General features: G+C 36.5%; 1 protein-coding gene across 15 annotated transcripts in view; it reads right to left on the bottom strand.

Moving 5' to 3' along the window:
* Positions 1–15,054, bottom strand: part of SLC38A6 (solute carrier family 38 member 6) — a 75,907-nt gene that overhangs the window by 11,511 nt on the left and 49,342 nt on the right. For 9 of the 15 annotated variants that reach the window (XM_045060015.1, XM_045060007.1, XM_045060009.1 and 6 more), the window contains 8 exons: positions 14,080–14,145; positions 13,786–13,839; positions 12,080–12,159; positions 9,582–9,682; positions 7,049–7,171; positions 4,064–4,188; positions 2,519–2,663; positions 2,305–2,399 (listed from right to left, as the gene is read on the bottom strand). In XM_045060015.1, the coding sequence (XP_044915950.1) occupies positions 2,305–2,399; positions 2,519–2,663; positions 4,064–4,188; positions 7,049–7,171; positions 9,582–9,682; positions 12,080–12,159; positions 13,786–13,839; positions 14,080–14,145 (789 nt within the window). Of the gene's footprint in view, positions 1–1,048; positions 2,128–2,304; positions 2,400–2,518; positions 2,664–4,063; positions 4,189–7,048; positions 7,172–9,581; positions 9,683–12,079; positions 12,160–13,785; positions 13,840–14,079; positions 14,146–15,054 lie in introns of those variants that run through there. The other 6 variants (XM_045060011.1, XM_045060013.1, XM_045060010.1 and 3 more) reach the window with 6 other exon arrangements.

Genomic DNA, 15,054 nt, shown 5'->3' with positions numbered 1-15,054 from the left:
ATTCATGCAAATTGGTGCTTTGCATGCAATCCCCTACTTTACATGTGCACAGGGGTAGCATTACATTTTCACTGATACACCCTGGCTTTGGTAGGCTGCTAATAAGGTGCCTTTCACAAAGAGCACTCATGGGGAGAAGAGATCTAGCTTCTGCTTTCCAACCAAAAGTAAGCCACATCAATGGGAAACAATGATTTATAACCTCTGCACAAAACTTGATATAAATTGTCACTATTTGTCTCTGTTTGCCAACTAGAAAGTCACGTGTTTAAGTGACAAAAGAGAAAGCTCAGAGAACTTCCAAATCCACAGTCAATCATTACAGCTCTATGTCATAATGAACAACAGGAAAATCACAAAAGTTTCTTAGAGAAGATTCGGAGGCAGGGCAAAATACCAAATGAAATAATCCCACAGTTTTGTTATTAGTGATTGATGTTGACAACATTAACCCACAGCTAAGATTCAATTTTGTATATAAAGCCAATACACTGATTTCTTAAAAAACAAACAAATGAAAGATTGACTCTATACATTTAATAACACTAAAAACTTCTGCCTGTGATAAACACTGTTAAGAGAACGAGAAGGCAAGCCACCGATTGGGAGAGAATTTTTGCAAAACACATTATCTGATAAAGGACTGGTATCTAAAATATACAAAGAATGCTTAAAAGCCAACAGTGAGAAAATAAACCAATTTAAAAAATGGGCAAAAGATCCAAACCTCACCCAAGAAAATATACAGATGGCAAATAAGCATATGAAAAGATGCTCCACATCATATGTCATTAGGGAAATGCAAATTGAAACAATGAGATATAACTACACACCCATTAGAATGGCAAAAATCCAAACCACTGACAACACCAAATGTTGGCGAGGATATAGAACAACAGGAACTCTCATTCACTGCTGTCAGAAATGTAATATATTACAGCTAGTTTGGAAGGCAGTTTGGCAGTTTCTTATAAGACTAAACATATTCTTACCGTATGATGCAGCAATTGTGCTCTTTGGTATTAACCCAAAAAAGCTGAAACTTATATCCACACAAAAACCTGTACACACTTTATTCATAACTTTGAAAGCCAGGAAGAGGTCCTTCAACAGGTGAATGAAAACACAAACTGGCCCATCCATACAGTGGAATATTATTCAATAATAAAAAGAAATGAGTTATATGAAAATGCATGGAGGAAACTTAACTGCATTTTGTTTAAGTGAAAGAGCCAGCCTGAAAGGTTAGATAATATATAATTCCAACTATATGACATCCTAGAAAAGGCTCACAGGGAAAGGCTCACAGTTTTTATGAAGTCAGTCAAAAGATCAGTGGTTGCCAATGCTTGCGTCAACAGTGAACTCTCAGGCAAACTATGTACTTCAGTAAATAATACTGTATCAAGGGGTACCCAGGTGGCTCAGTCGGTTAAGTGTCTGACTCTTGATGTTGGCTCAGGTCATGATCTCCTGGTTTGTGAGTTCCAGCCCCATGTCAGGCTCTGTGCTGCCAGTGTGGAGCCTGCTTGATATTCTTTCTCTCTCTCTCTCTCTCTCTCTCTCTGCTCCTCCCTTGCTCATGTTCTCGCTCTCTCTCAAAATCAACAGACTTAAAAAATGTTTTACAAGTACTGTATCAATATTGGCTCATCAAGTATAACAAATGCACCACATGAATGCAAGATTTCAACAATATGGGAAACTATGGGTGTGTTGGGGATCAGGGGATATATGAGAACTCTGTACCTTCTGCTCAATGTTTCTGTAAACATTAAATCCACCCTAAAAAATAAAGTCTATTAATTTTTTAAAAATACAAAGGCTGACCTAACTTATCAAAGAACATTTTGAATTTTATTTTAATTAAAACTGCTATAAACCCACTTTCCGCTACCTATTCCATTTTGTTCTGCTTTTCTGTTAATAATGTTTATAAAAATGTTTACCCATATAAAAAGGATTCATCAAAGGTGCTTTACAGAATTATTCCTTTTTGCATATAGAGGTAAATTATTCTTTGTAAGAAGTGGGAAAATATTTGTTTCATTTACTAATCCAATTAAAAATGATTATTGCTAAACTAAAATTCCCAACCAAAATTCCAAAGATGAGCAAAACAAAAGCCTGTGGGGAAAAAAAAGATAAAGAACAATTAGAGTATTTTAAACCTCCGCCTTCCTCAATAATGTACGTTATAGTTCAAAATACATGAACTTTCTTGATGTAGATAAACTACTCAAGTACAAAATGACAAATTATTTCTTAAAATAGAATTATTAAAAGAAATAAAAGGTAACCTACCCCAAGTTTTTTCCACGAGAGAAAATCCTCTCTGCTAAGTTTAAGATAAAATAGTCCTGGGAATATAAAAATCAAACACGTTGATGTACTGGAACCTTTAAGTGGGAGGGGAAACAAGAAAAAAAAAAAGAGGATATTGCCAGATTCAGATGCGGGGCCAGATGACCATTTTGATCTATTTTGTTACATGGATTTTTTGAAATAGAAAACTTACCAACCACACCAAATATATTCCTAATGTCAGGAACATATATTGCAAGTAAAACAATGGTAACATTGAGTGCTAGAGTGATCAAAGAATGGCGAGTCCATGAGAATGGAAAATTGGAGAAAAACATCATCATTAAAGCTCTTCTTGCCTGTATAACAGAAAAAGAAACAGATTTAAGCAGAGAGATTTAAGCAAAGCCAACATACTTGCTTAGGGAAACACAGGTACAGTATAGTAAGCATGACATCCTTGCTCCCTACACCATTTAGATTTTTAAAAAATACAGCATAAACGATTATTATAAAGTGTTTAGGACAAATCAACTAAGAAATACACCTTTCTGAGTGAGCTTAATAAAAATTATTTTGGCCTGGGTGGCTCAGTCCGTTAAGCGGCCGACTTCAGCTCAGGTCACGAGCTCGCGGTCCGTGAGTTCGAGCCCCGCATCGGGCTCTGGGCTGATGGCTCAGACCCTGGAGCCTGTTTCAGATTCTGTGTCTCCCTCTCTCTCTGCCCCTCCCCCGTTCATGCTCTGTCTCTCTCTGTCTCAAAAATAAATAAAACGTTAAAAAAAAATTTTTTAAAAATTATTTTGCTTTAATTCTTGAAGAAATGTTCACATTCAATGTCTTTAGGTTGCATAATTTTCAAAATGACCAACAATAACACTGTGTGATGAAATCTCAGAGAATCATTTTCATTAAATTCACAGAGAGAAGAACAAAAAGTTTGAAAAGAAAAAAGAATCATGCTATGGTAAAGAGACACCATGTACTATTTTATTTTATATTATCTGTTTCATAGCATGTAAATATGAAAACTAGTTCATGACACTTCCCACTGCCAAGGCGAGCAGCAGGCAGTCATACCCCACAAATGTTTACCCCCCACCGCTGCCCTCCTGGCTGTGCAGTCTACACAGGAAGTGGGCCAAAAATCTTGAAGGCCCAGTTCTTCGGGAACTTGCTGTTGAGGGATTCAAGACATTCATGCAGAAACATTCATACCTCAAGCCTCTGTTTCCATTTTCTCAGAAATTCTTAAGATTCTTACATATGGCAACTAAATACAGAATGAAGATCTGTTCTGCCCCTTAATTATAATTCTCAAGCAAATACAATATTTTGACTAAGATTAAATTAGAATGTCTATGTGAAAATAAATCTACAATAAACCAGAACGAGCTTATTTTTGCTGACTTGACTTTTGCTTCTTCATGCACATTCTTGTGAAAACAGAATACAGAATTAAAGGAGGGGGGGAAACCCCAAACTTTAGAAGAACCATAGTCTCTAAATTGGAAACAATGCTGTGGGAGAGCGTAAATCTAAACTAAATCTCAAAAAGCACAAATTAGCTTAGTGGTTCACTGTTATTTTTGTGCCTTCATGGGGCCATATGCAAGTATGAGGTCTTTGATCAATTACCTGACAAATGAATAAGATATACAAGACTAGATGTGATTCAAACATTCCAGTCTGCAAAGAATTAGCGTTGCCATATCAGGGAGCTGCTACATTAAGCAACAAGACCTTTAAGAGTACTTACAGGGAAGTGGATTAGAGGGACTGTCAAAAGCACAGCAAATAGTATGCATAGCTTCACAGCCATGACAACAACATCGTGTGGCAAGTACTTGCTATAACCTTGCAGTAATTCTGATGCCACTTTGTCTGTAAATTAAAACAATAATAAGGATCACATTATAAACTACTATGATGTCAATAACAGCAAAACTATTTTACTTTGCACAAATGGATCTTAACAAATTTTGGATTCTCAGTACCAAATCCATCTCTGGCCTTTTCCCTAGCCTTTGAAACATAGAGACATTAGTTAAATATCTGCTTTAAAGTTACAATCTTTTCTTTTAATTAAACTAGAAATCAGCAGAACTGCTAAAATTATGACCATGAAAATACATATATATGTATACATATCTATATATATCTGTATCTATATATATACATATAACTTGAGAACTTTTCCATAATCCAAAGGTCTTGAACATTTGTTTGTTTTGTAAGGTGCTTTCACATGTATCATTGAAAGGGTATCATGTGTACCCTTATAACAATAAAGAGGGTAGCTAGGCTGAAAAATATTAATGGACTTGCCCAAGATCACACAGCACAAAGGGGCAGAGCTCGAAGAGCTAAAAGAGTACCCACTTTTTTTTTTTTTGGTGCCAAAGCCAATACCCTTTCCTCAATACCGCAACGTTTTCTAGAATCTTACACTTCTGTACATGTTGTCTGTTTCATCAACATTTCACCTGTAAATTCCTCTTTCATAAGAAAATGTAGTTGTAGGGAAATGGCTTACTCAGCAAGCCAGTGGTAGTCAGTGACAGAATTTGTACATGCTGACCATGCTTTGCTCCATGTCAGTCTTCCATTTTCCCAATGTCTTCTACGCCCCCAGTCAGACGAGGGGTACGAAGATTGAGCGTTCTCAAGAACGTTCCATGTCCTGCCTTGTAGTGAAAGATCAGTCTGTACTTAAAATAGAATACTGTCTTTTATTTTTAAGTAGGCTTCACGCCATGTGGAGCCCTACGCGGAGTTTGAACTCATGACCCTGAGATCAAGACCTGAACTTAGATCAAGAGTTGGGTTCTTAACCAACTGAGCCACTCGGGTGCCCCAAAATAGATGGTGCTTTTTAAACTGGAGAGTAATATGTTTTCAGAGAGATGCTTTGGAGGAAATAAAAAACAAACACACGTCTGTTTTCAAGGAACTTAATATTTAAAGGAGCAATGAGATGAACATATACACATAAAATAGAAAGCGTATAAACACAGATATACACGTACGTGGCAGTAGTTGTTCTAAACAAAGAGTGATTGTGAATAGGGACAGGTAACTATGACTTTGATATGGAGGAAGGAGGAAACACAGGGAGGCTTGGGGAGAGTCATCATGATATAGTGAAGAGCAGGAAGGTAGAGGGTCTTGAATTCTGGGACCACACAGACTGATGATGTTCAAATTCCTCTACTTACTAGCAACCTAACTTCTCTGAGTCTCTTCGTTCTTACATCTGTAAAATGGGACACTAATATTTTGATGTGTGGAGTTACTGAGGGCCATAAATGAGTTAATGTATGGGTGGAGAAAGAGATTCTTTCTCAGAGGAAGAAGTAACATAAGCAGAAGCCCTGAAGTAGCACAGAGAATATGCATCTGAGAAAATGAGCAGTCTAGTAGTAGTAAGTACTTACAGTGGCTTAAACAGGATGTGCTGTAGAGCAGAGACAGTATTGGGTGATAAGGCCAGAAATGCATTTAAGACCCAGTAACAGAGCTGTTCAGGAGGTTTGTACTCAATCTGGTGGGCTACAGAGATGCAATGACTTATGAAGATTGGTGTACTAGGATCTGAACTAAGCAGGAAGAAAAAGATACCCAAAACTGAAATAAGAGTTAGAAGGTTACTGTCATAATCACTGAGAGATAATGAGAATCTGAACTAGACTAGTGATAATGGAAAAGGGAGAAAAACCAATTATCTAACGTATCAAAGAACTTCTTTACACAATAGGAGATTAATGGACTAAGTAAGAGATTAAGAAGAGCCAGGAAAGCCGGATTCTATTTCCAAGTCTGAGATATTCGCAAGTCTTTGAAAAAATATGGCAAACTATTTTCTTTCTACTTTTTGAATCATGAAAATGAGCTATTAACACTGCTTAACAATTCTGTAGACTTTTAAAATGGTCTGGTTATTATGCAACATTTGGGCATTGGCCTGGCTCCCCAGAGGAACACTTTTTCTTCCTCACCTTATAATGCTGTAACGTCTGTAAAGAGCCAATATTATTAATCTAGGTACATACTTATAGGTCCCTGTAATCTGACAAAATTTAGATATTAACTAAGCCTTGGGAGCACTGGATAAAAGGATCCCAAGCAGCTCCAGAAGTCAGAAGAGCTAGATTATAAATTCAAAATATCTGTTCCATATCCACTTTCTCCTTTCCCAGGATGAAAACATTTCTTCCGAACCAGTCAATTCTGTGTTCTTAGCTGAGCCTTAACATATGTGAGGGATAGAGTACAACACACTTCTCTGAATTCAGACAAATCTCTATAAATCTTAGTAAGAACCTCTGCAAGTTATATATGCTATTAAGCCAGGAGGCTGTCTTGTGTAATACACATTGTCAAACCATCTGAAGTTTAGAAAGATTACCACAGAGTAGCAGAAAGATTACTAGATTAGTACTCAGGAGACATGCTACTACAAATATTGTTAACAGGTCACTTCACTTCTTTGGGCTTCAGCTGCTCATTTACAAAATGAGTTCAAGGCCTTAATTTGTGACTAGCCCTTTTGATAATTGCTCAGTAATTTCTCTCCATAAGAATGAGAGCTACTGATATCTCAACAGAAATATACCAAAAAAGGTGCTCCTTAGTGATGATTAACAGCCCCCCAAAAGCTATTGTGAACAGAAAAATCAATATCTGAATCTTCTTTGGTCTTTGGAGAAGGAGCTACTTTTATATCATTCTTTCTATCACCTACCTACAATGAGATTTTTCTTAGATGTGCATTTCTCCATTAGATAAAATGTGGACAGTCTGAAGAATTTGCGGTGCATTAAGTCGGAGACAACATAACAGCTTGACCTGATAACAAGGACAATCCCTGTGTAGGAAATATTTCATTTACATAATGAAAATGTTTCGCCTCTGTGTTCATGGAACAATAGATCAGTAGATAGGTAGGTAAGTAGACAGAGATATATAGATATGTCTGGAGCTTAAGTGAGCCAGGTTCTTCCAAAAGATAATCGACAAAAACTTGGGATGAAGGAAATCTGGGTTCTCTAGCATAATTCCTGAGGAGGGAACATAGTAATAAAAGCACTACCTTTGGAGACAGTCAGAATTGGATTCAAATCCCAACGCATCATTCATTAGCTGCAAGTATCTGGCCAATTGCTCAAGCTATGTGAACCTATACCTTGTAGAGTTGCTGTAAGGATTAAGGTAAGCAATGTATATAAGATACCTGGCATTTACACAGGAAACGTTAGCTCAATAAATGTATTAGCATCCATCCTTCTTCCACTTTCCCTTCAATGTAAGCTTTCTGATAATTTAATATAGCATTTCATGGCAATTTATATAACTATTCCTCAGCTATCCTGGAGATTGGCAGGCCATTTGAGGCTTCTTCCAGATAGCTATCCATAAGGAGGAAAAGGAGGTCATTTTTTGGACTCTTTCTCAATGTTGAAGATTCCTAAATATAGTAGTATTTGCGCCAGTGACAATTTTAATTTAGAAAAATACACAGCTAATCTGCTATACTAAGTTTTTGCTCAATCTCAACAGAGAGCTTGCTACAGTATCTTATTATTCTAGAAAAGTCTTACTGGGCTCAAGTCTGTGCAAAAACTTACAAACCCAACAACCAAAGCTAGAGCTTATATAGTTCAAGAATTTTGTTTTATGAGCCATGATCAAAAAAAGCTTATCCATCTGCCTTAATTTTCTTTGTAGTGTATCCAGCAGGGTGTCATACTCGTGTTGGAGATGATGCTTTTCCTGATGGTGTACACAGAGCTCTACCATTTTTATCCTCCATCAGTATGAAATGCAAGAGCAGATTTAGATTAATGAATGGCCTTTCTTACTGTTAAAACAGCATAGAGATAGCAGGAAAAGGACTAAAGAACAATTACAATTTTCTCATATAATTCAAGAGCATACACATTATACTATTAAGTTACCATATTTAACTTAAATTTCATTAAAGATAGTGAGAAGTACAGTGCTGAAAAACTGAGCACCTGAAATTATAAAATGACTATAATAATAATGACAATAATAATAACAGTAACCATCAGCAGTAGCTCTCCTTTGTGGAAGACTGCTATGTGCCGGATACCATAATAGGCATTTTAGACATAACTCATTTCCTCCTCAATAAAACTCTATGCAATTTTCTGTTACAGATTAGAAGATGAAAAGATTACAAGGTGAGTGTCCTGTTCAAGCTAGTTAGAGCAGAATAGTTATTTGTACCATATTTGTTGGATTTCAAAATCCATACTCTTTCCACTGGGATTAGGAAAGGTAGCTGGTTTAGTAAAGGTAGCTGTGCAAGTAAACATCCAAAAACTTGTCAGACTTGGAAAAACTCTGGGAGAGAAGCAAAGTGCCATTAGAAGTAATCATGGATGTCTAAAACCTGAAACATGTGCACAAGGCTATCAACCATAAAATCAGTCGTAACAGCTAAATATCACCAGAGTAATAACAGCCATTTACTTGAAGAGCTGTTATAAAAGCACTCATAAGCTGAAAAGTGTATTCCAGAATTGACAAATTGAGTGCAATTTGTTATAATGGGTTTGTTTGCAAATTAAATAGGTTTGCAGATTAAACAAAAGAGGCTACAATTTTTTTTCTTACTCTGGACTTTTAAGTTTTACTTTTTCTTTAGGTTCTTTTTAGAACAGAAAAAAACACATACCAAGCAGACAATTTTTCAAAAATAAATAAAAATTTACTTAATTTTTTTAAATTTAAGAATTTAGAAGAATCCTTTTACCAAATTTAAGGGGGGGGGAAGGTATCATAGAACGTACAATGCCAAATTGTGCAAATTAAGTGTGAAGGCAAAGATCTCTGAGATCTAAGTGTACAACTACAGTCCAGTGTAAAACCCTTCCCTTTCTCAAGTTGTTCTTTTGCAATTAAGATGACTGATTCTCCCAACCTCCCAAACTAGATTCCAAAATATTGAATTCTTAGAAAATAATGATTGCACATTTGTTTCTTGTAGAAAGACAGCAATGTCCCTAAGCCTTTGGCTTTACTTAGGTGTTAAAATTTTTTTTATATGAAGTTATTATTAATCTTGAACTTGATCCATATTTTTAAGAGAAAGAAAATCAATTTTTTAAGGCCCATAAAGCTACTACAGTACTACACTGAATTTAGCAGCCTAAATTAACTTACTAACAAGAGGCGGAAACAAAGTCTATATTCAGGTGTGAGATCAACTAGAGAACAATTTGTCACTGATAATTAAATAATATACTTACCATAAAACGTGAGGTACCCAAAGAGTGCAGATATAAAATAAATGAGAAAACTTAAAGCAATTGCTGTATTGGTTGCATTTTGCATTCTTTTCTTTGAAGGGCTAAAAGACAAAAATGGCAAAAGTAGAAACTGTGATCTGAATTATATCTAAAGAAACAAATATCAACCAAGCTAGTCAAGAGGATTCCTTAATTGTTCAAGAACTACTTCATTAATAACTATATACTAGAATTTTTTATTTGAAATTGCTGCACAAAGATTTTGCTCCCAGGAAACATTTTTTTTCCTTTTTTCGATTTTTAATTTATTTTTTTAATTTACATCCAAATTAGTTAGCATATAGTGCAACAATGATTTCAGGAGTAGATTCCTTAATGCCCCTTACCCATTTATCCCATCCCCCCCTCCCACATCCCCGCCAGTAACCCTCTGTTTGTTCTCCATATTTAAGAGTCTCTTATGTTTTTGTTCCCTTCCCTGTTATTATACAATTTTTGCTTCCCTTCCCTTATGTTCATCTGTTTTGTATCTTAAAGTCTCATATGAGTGAAGTCATATGACATTTGTCTTTCTCTGACTAATTTCGCTTAGCATAATACCCTCCAGTTCCATCCACATAGTTGCAAATGGAAAGATTTCATTCTTTTCAATTGCCAGTAATACTCCATTGTATATATATATATATATATATATATATATATATATATATATATATATATATATACCACATCTTCTTTATCCATTCATCCATCGATGGACATTTGGGCTCTTTCCATACTTTGGCTATTGTTGATAGTGCTACCAAAAACATTGGGGTGAAATGTGCCCCTTCGAAACAGCATACCTGTATCCCTTGGATAAATACCTAGTAATGCAATTGCTGGGTTGTAAGGTAGTTCTATTTTTCATTTTTTGAGGAACTTCCGTAATGTTTTCCGGAGTGGTTGCATCAGCTTGCATTCCTACCAGCAATGCAAAAGAGATCCTCTTTCTCAGCATCCTCGCCAACATCTGTTGTTGCCTGAGTTGTTAATGTTAGCCATTCTGACAGGTGTGAGGTGGTATTTCAATATGGTTTTGATTTGTATTTCCCTGATGATGAGTGATGTTGAGCATTTTTTCATGTGTCGGTTGGCCATCTGGATGTCTTCTTTGGAGAAGTGTCTATTCATGTCTTTTGCCCATTTCTTCACTGGATTATTTGTTTTTTGGGTGTTGAGTTTGATAAGTTCTTTACAGATTTTGGATACTAACCGTTTATCTGATATGTCATTTGCAAATGTCTTCTCCCATCCTGTCAGTTGCCTTTTAGTTTTGCTGATTGTTTCCTTCACTGTGCAGAAGCTTTTTATTTTGATGAAGTCCCAATAGTTCATTTTTGCTTGTGTTTCCCTTGCCTCCAGAGACATGTTGAGTAAGAAGTTGCTGTGGCTGAGGTCAAAGAGGCTTTTGCCTGCTTTCTCCTCAAGGATTTTGATGGCTTCCTGTCTTACATTTAGGTCTTTCATCCATTTTGGGTATATTATTGTGTATGGTGTAAGAAAGTGGTCCAAGTTCATTTTTCTGCATGTTGCTGTCCAGTTTTTCCAGCATCACTTGCTGAAGAGACTGTCTTCATTCCATTGAATATTCTTTCCTGCTTTGTCAAAGATCAGTTGGCCATACATTTGTGCGTCCACTTCTGGGTTCTCTATTCTGTTCCATTGATCTGAGTGTCTGTCCTTGTGCCATTGCCATACTGTCTTGATGATTACAGTTTTGTAATACAGCTTGAAGTCAGGAAACATTCTTCAGTAGGACCAAACTAACTCTTTGTTGTTTTGTTTTAAACAAACACCTGACTAGCTTAGTCAGTACTGCATGTGACTCTGGATCTCAGGGTTGTGAGTTCAAGCCCCACGTTGAGTGTGGAGATTACTTAAAAAGAGGGGTGCCTGGGTGACTCAGTTGGTGAAGCAGCCGACTCTTTATCTCAGCTCAGGTCATAATCTCACAGTTCATGGGATCAAGCCCTACATCATGCTCAATGCAGACAGCATGGAGCCTGCTTCGGATTCTCTCTCTTCCCCTCCACTGTTGGTTATCTCTCTCTTTCAAAATAAATAAACTTTTAAAGAAAATAAAATAAAGTCTTGGGGCACCTGGGTGGCTCAGTCAGTTAAGCGTCCGACTTTGGCTCAGGTCATGATCTCAGGTCTGTGAGTTCGAGCCCCGCATCAGGCTCTGTGCTGACAGCTCAGAGCCTGGAGCCTTCTGTGTCTCCCTCTCTCTCTGACCCTCCCCCGTTCACGCTCTGTCTCTCTCTGTCTCAAAAATAAACGTTAAAAAAAAAGTTTAGAAAATAAAATGAAGTCTTAAAAAAAACAAAAAAAACTAACGCTGAGAATCCAGCGATGAGAGAGAAGGATTCATAAAGGAGAATGTCATTCAATCTGAAAGTCCAAAAAGTAAAAAGAAATACTTAATACATTTAAAAAATTCCAGAATTCTATGGTACCTTTGAAGTTCACAGTATATGGGCAATATTGAGGTATGGCAGAGAAATGAAAAAGCCATGGTAGGTATGGCATAAGCACTCTGAAAAAGAATTTAAAAAGATCGAAATTAAATGCCACTGTTTAAACCACTACTTCATTTGACAATAAACTCAGGTCTCCAAAAAAAATCAAATCGGTTCAATTTACTTCATCTTTCATGAATCATCTCTTAAAAAAGGATGTTTTGTGTTTTTGTTTGTTTTTTTTTTAAAGAGAGACACAAGTATGGTCACCAACAAATGTTTCACTTAATAGTTAGACAGTCTGTGCTAGCCAGAAAAATTCTTGGCTGGCTTCTATACCACGGTTGGCACACCACCAACTGAATCGAATGGAATACTGAAAATATTAATCCCATCTTTGCATTTTAACTAGGGTCTCTTTCATTGGGAATGAACATGATATATTCTAGACTGACAAATTCTTAAAGATCCATTGGAATATACAAACATAATTGTTTGTTTTTTTTTTAATTAGAACACTTAAGAGTCTGAGGAAGTTATAAAGCAAACAAATTACCATCTAAATGAAAATGCCATCTTTATAAAATTAATGGCGATTTACTTTCTCTTTTCTACTTTAAAATTTTTTCTAACTTTAGGCTCTTCAGCAAGCGTTCCAGACGACTGAAGAACTATCTTGGTATATAATGCCTCCTAAAATACCTGAAGGGAGCTAGGAAGGAGAGCTGTAGCATTTCCTGAGCTTGGATTAGGGGAATGAGAGTTTAATTCACAAAATCTCTTTCATATATTGCTCAATTTCCTGGTTTGTCAATTACCCTACCTGGATCTTTAAGGCAGATGGCCTTTAACATGTAAAGGATGTAGTAATCTCCTTTGTGGAGCCAGAGGGACATTTTTTCATAGAAAAACTAGGGATTAAAAAGAAAATTCTGCATGGAGCAGTTAGCACACCAACATGCTACACTGATAAGAGTTGTTTAAGAGTGGAGGGGATTCTAGTACCTGGGACTTGGATTTCAACAGAATACAAAAATGTAGATGAAGAAACATGCAGCAACAGGGAGGACTTTGGGCTCTTCTAGAACAGTAAAGGAGAGACCTCCATCACAGTTCCTGTCTCCTCTGCTGATGTTCAGGGGCTCTTGCAGATATTTCCAGGATTCTAAGACTCTTAGAGATAGCAAGGAGACTTGATCTGCTAGTCTCCACTCTAAGCATCATAAATTTCAACTCTGGAATTTCAGCCCGAAGATATATTGGCAGCACTCAACTGCTGGTCCAATGATGAGGCTGTTTAGCTACAGACCAAGGTTCTACTCACAGGGGAGGAGTTTTTGATATAATTGGCTATTTAGCTTTACAAGTCCAGAAGGCAACAGGAAGTCTGTATCCACAGAGGACCTTATTGGCCAGACCAGACATTCGGTAAATCTGTTCTTTTAGGCAGTGGCCCATTTAAAACAGGCTCCATTTAAAGGCATGCCAAGAAAAAAAGAAAAAAAAAAAAAAAGGTGGCTGTTTCATAATGGGCCACCCTGTGTTAAATAATATTATTCTTCTGGTAGGCAACCCTATACTTAGCACTTTCATGAAAATTAATTAGCTACAGGTACAAAGACCTAAGAGACCCTGTTACACAAATCTCTTAAAACTTGAAATGTGAAAAATCAACCAAAAGTATCTGTTAATAACTTACACACCTCTTTGGAGAAATGAAAGAGCTTTGGTTTACAATCATCTGTAGCATTTGAAATCTGTTTAAGAGGATACAGGGGAAAAAGAGAAACCAACAGTCATTAAAAGTCCAAATTCATCCACAAAAATGATGTAGTTACTATTACTAGGCTTTCAAATAAAAACATTTCAAAACAAAGTTCCAAATTGCAATACAGCCATTACTTTTTCATTAATTAGGAAAAAAATCATTCTTGCTCTGTTTTTTTTTCTTTTTAGCTTAAAATAAACAGGAAGAAACTGAAAATGTAAACTATTACCTGGAAAGATTGTTCTATATAATTTAATGGCAGAGGACAAGGGATGGACCATTTTTTAATTATTACCTGCAAGAATAAATAGAATCCACACTCAAGATTATTTCTTATGAAGTTCATGACAAGAAAATGATTTCAAACAAGTCAGCATTACTTCAATTAAATGAACTCCATCCCAACTAATAGCTAACAGAAGATTCTTTGCTTCTATGATCTTTTCCCAGTTAGAATGGGTTGTCACTTAACATGGCTGCCTACTGTGAGAGGGAAAGGGGGGTGACGCATATCTGTTTAGTGGGGATCTCCCCTCTTAAAGACTGAGTACTCTCGTGTCAACTTTCAAAACTCTAATAGCATCAAGGCATTAAAAAAAGTACAACTCAAAATGGGAACGTGATGCTTTTAGTGACAATGGCATAAGACTATGGTTATTTGTGGACCTGGCATCAGTAGCGATAGAGAAATATTAATACCAGTTCTGGAAATGGCCACAGACAGAAATAAGGAGAGACCCCATACAAAGCAGGAGTTCAGGGATTCCTGATTCAGAAGCACCATCCTCCTGGCTGCTTTTAGACTTGTATTACTTTTCGTAAATGTAGATAAAGCTGGCTAAGAGTAACAGCACGTAGCTATTGAACTCCAGCTGGTACAAAGAATTCTTTTTTTTTTTTTTTAATTAAAAGAAATCCAGAGGGATGCCACCTCTCAGAAAGAACCAATGCAAATATCTCAGGATTTTACTCTGGACTGTGGCCATCATGCTCCAGACCTATAGTTGTGGGCATGTCGACATTACCATTGTTGAGGCTGTTTCAGGGCACGCAATTACTCTGCAAATATTTGCTCCAGGCTGAAACCCAGCATACAGAGGGGCAAGGGAGAATAAAGGAAGCATTTGTCTTTTGCAGGAGACCAGTAAGTAAATACTATTCCTATTCGGTATTTATCTAGTTTGGGATTTTACCCTATTCAAAC

The sequence above is a fragment of the Felis catus genome, chromosome B3, assembly GCF_018350175.1.
Source record: "Felis catus isolate Fca126 chromosome B3, F.catus_Fca126_mat1.0, whole genome shotgun sequence".
In the NCBI taxonomy this organism is placed as follows: domain Eukaryota; kingdom Metazoa; phylum Chordata; class Mammalia; order Carnivora; family Felidae; genus Felis; species Felis catus.
Note: the sequence above shows the minus strand (reverse complement) of the source record. Positions and strands in the feature narration are given on the sequence as shown.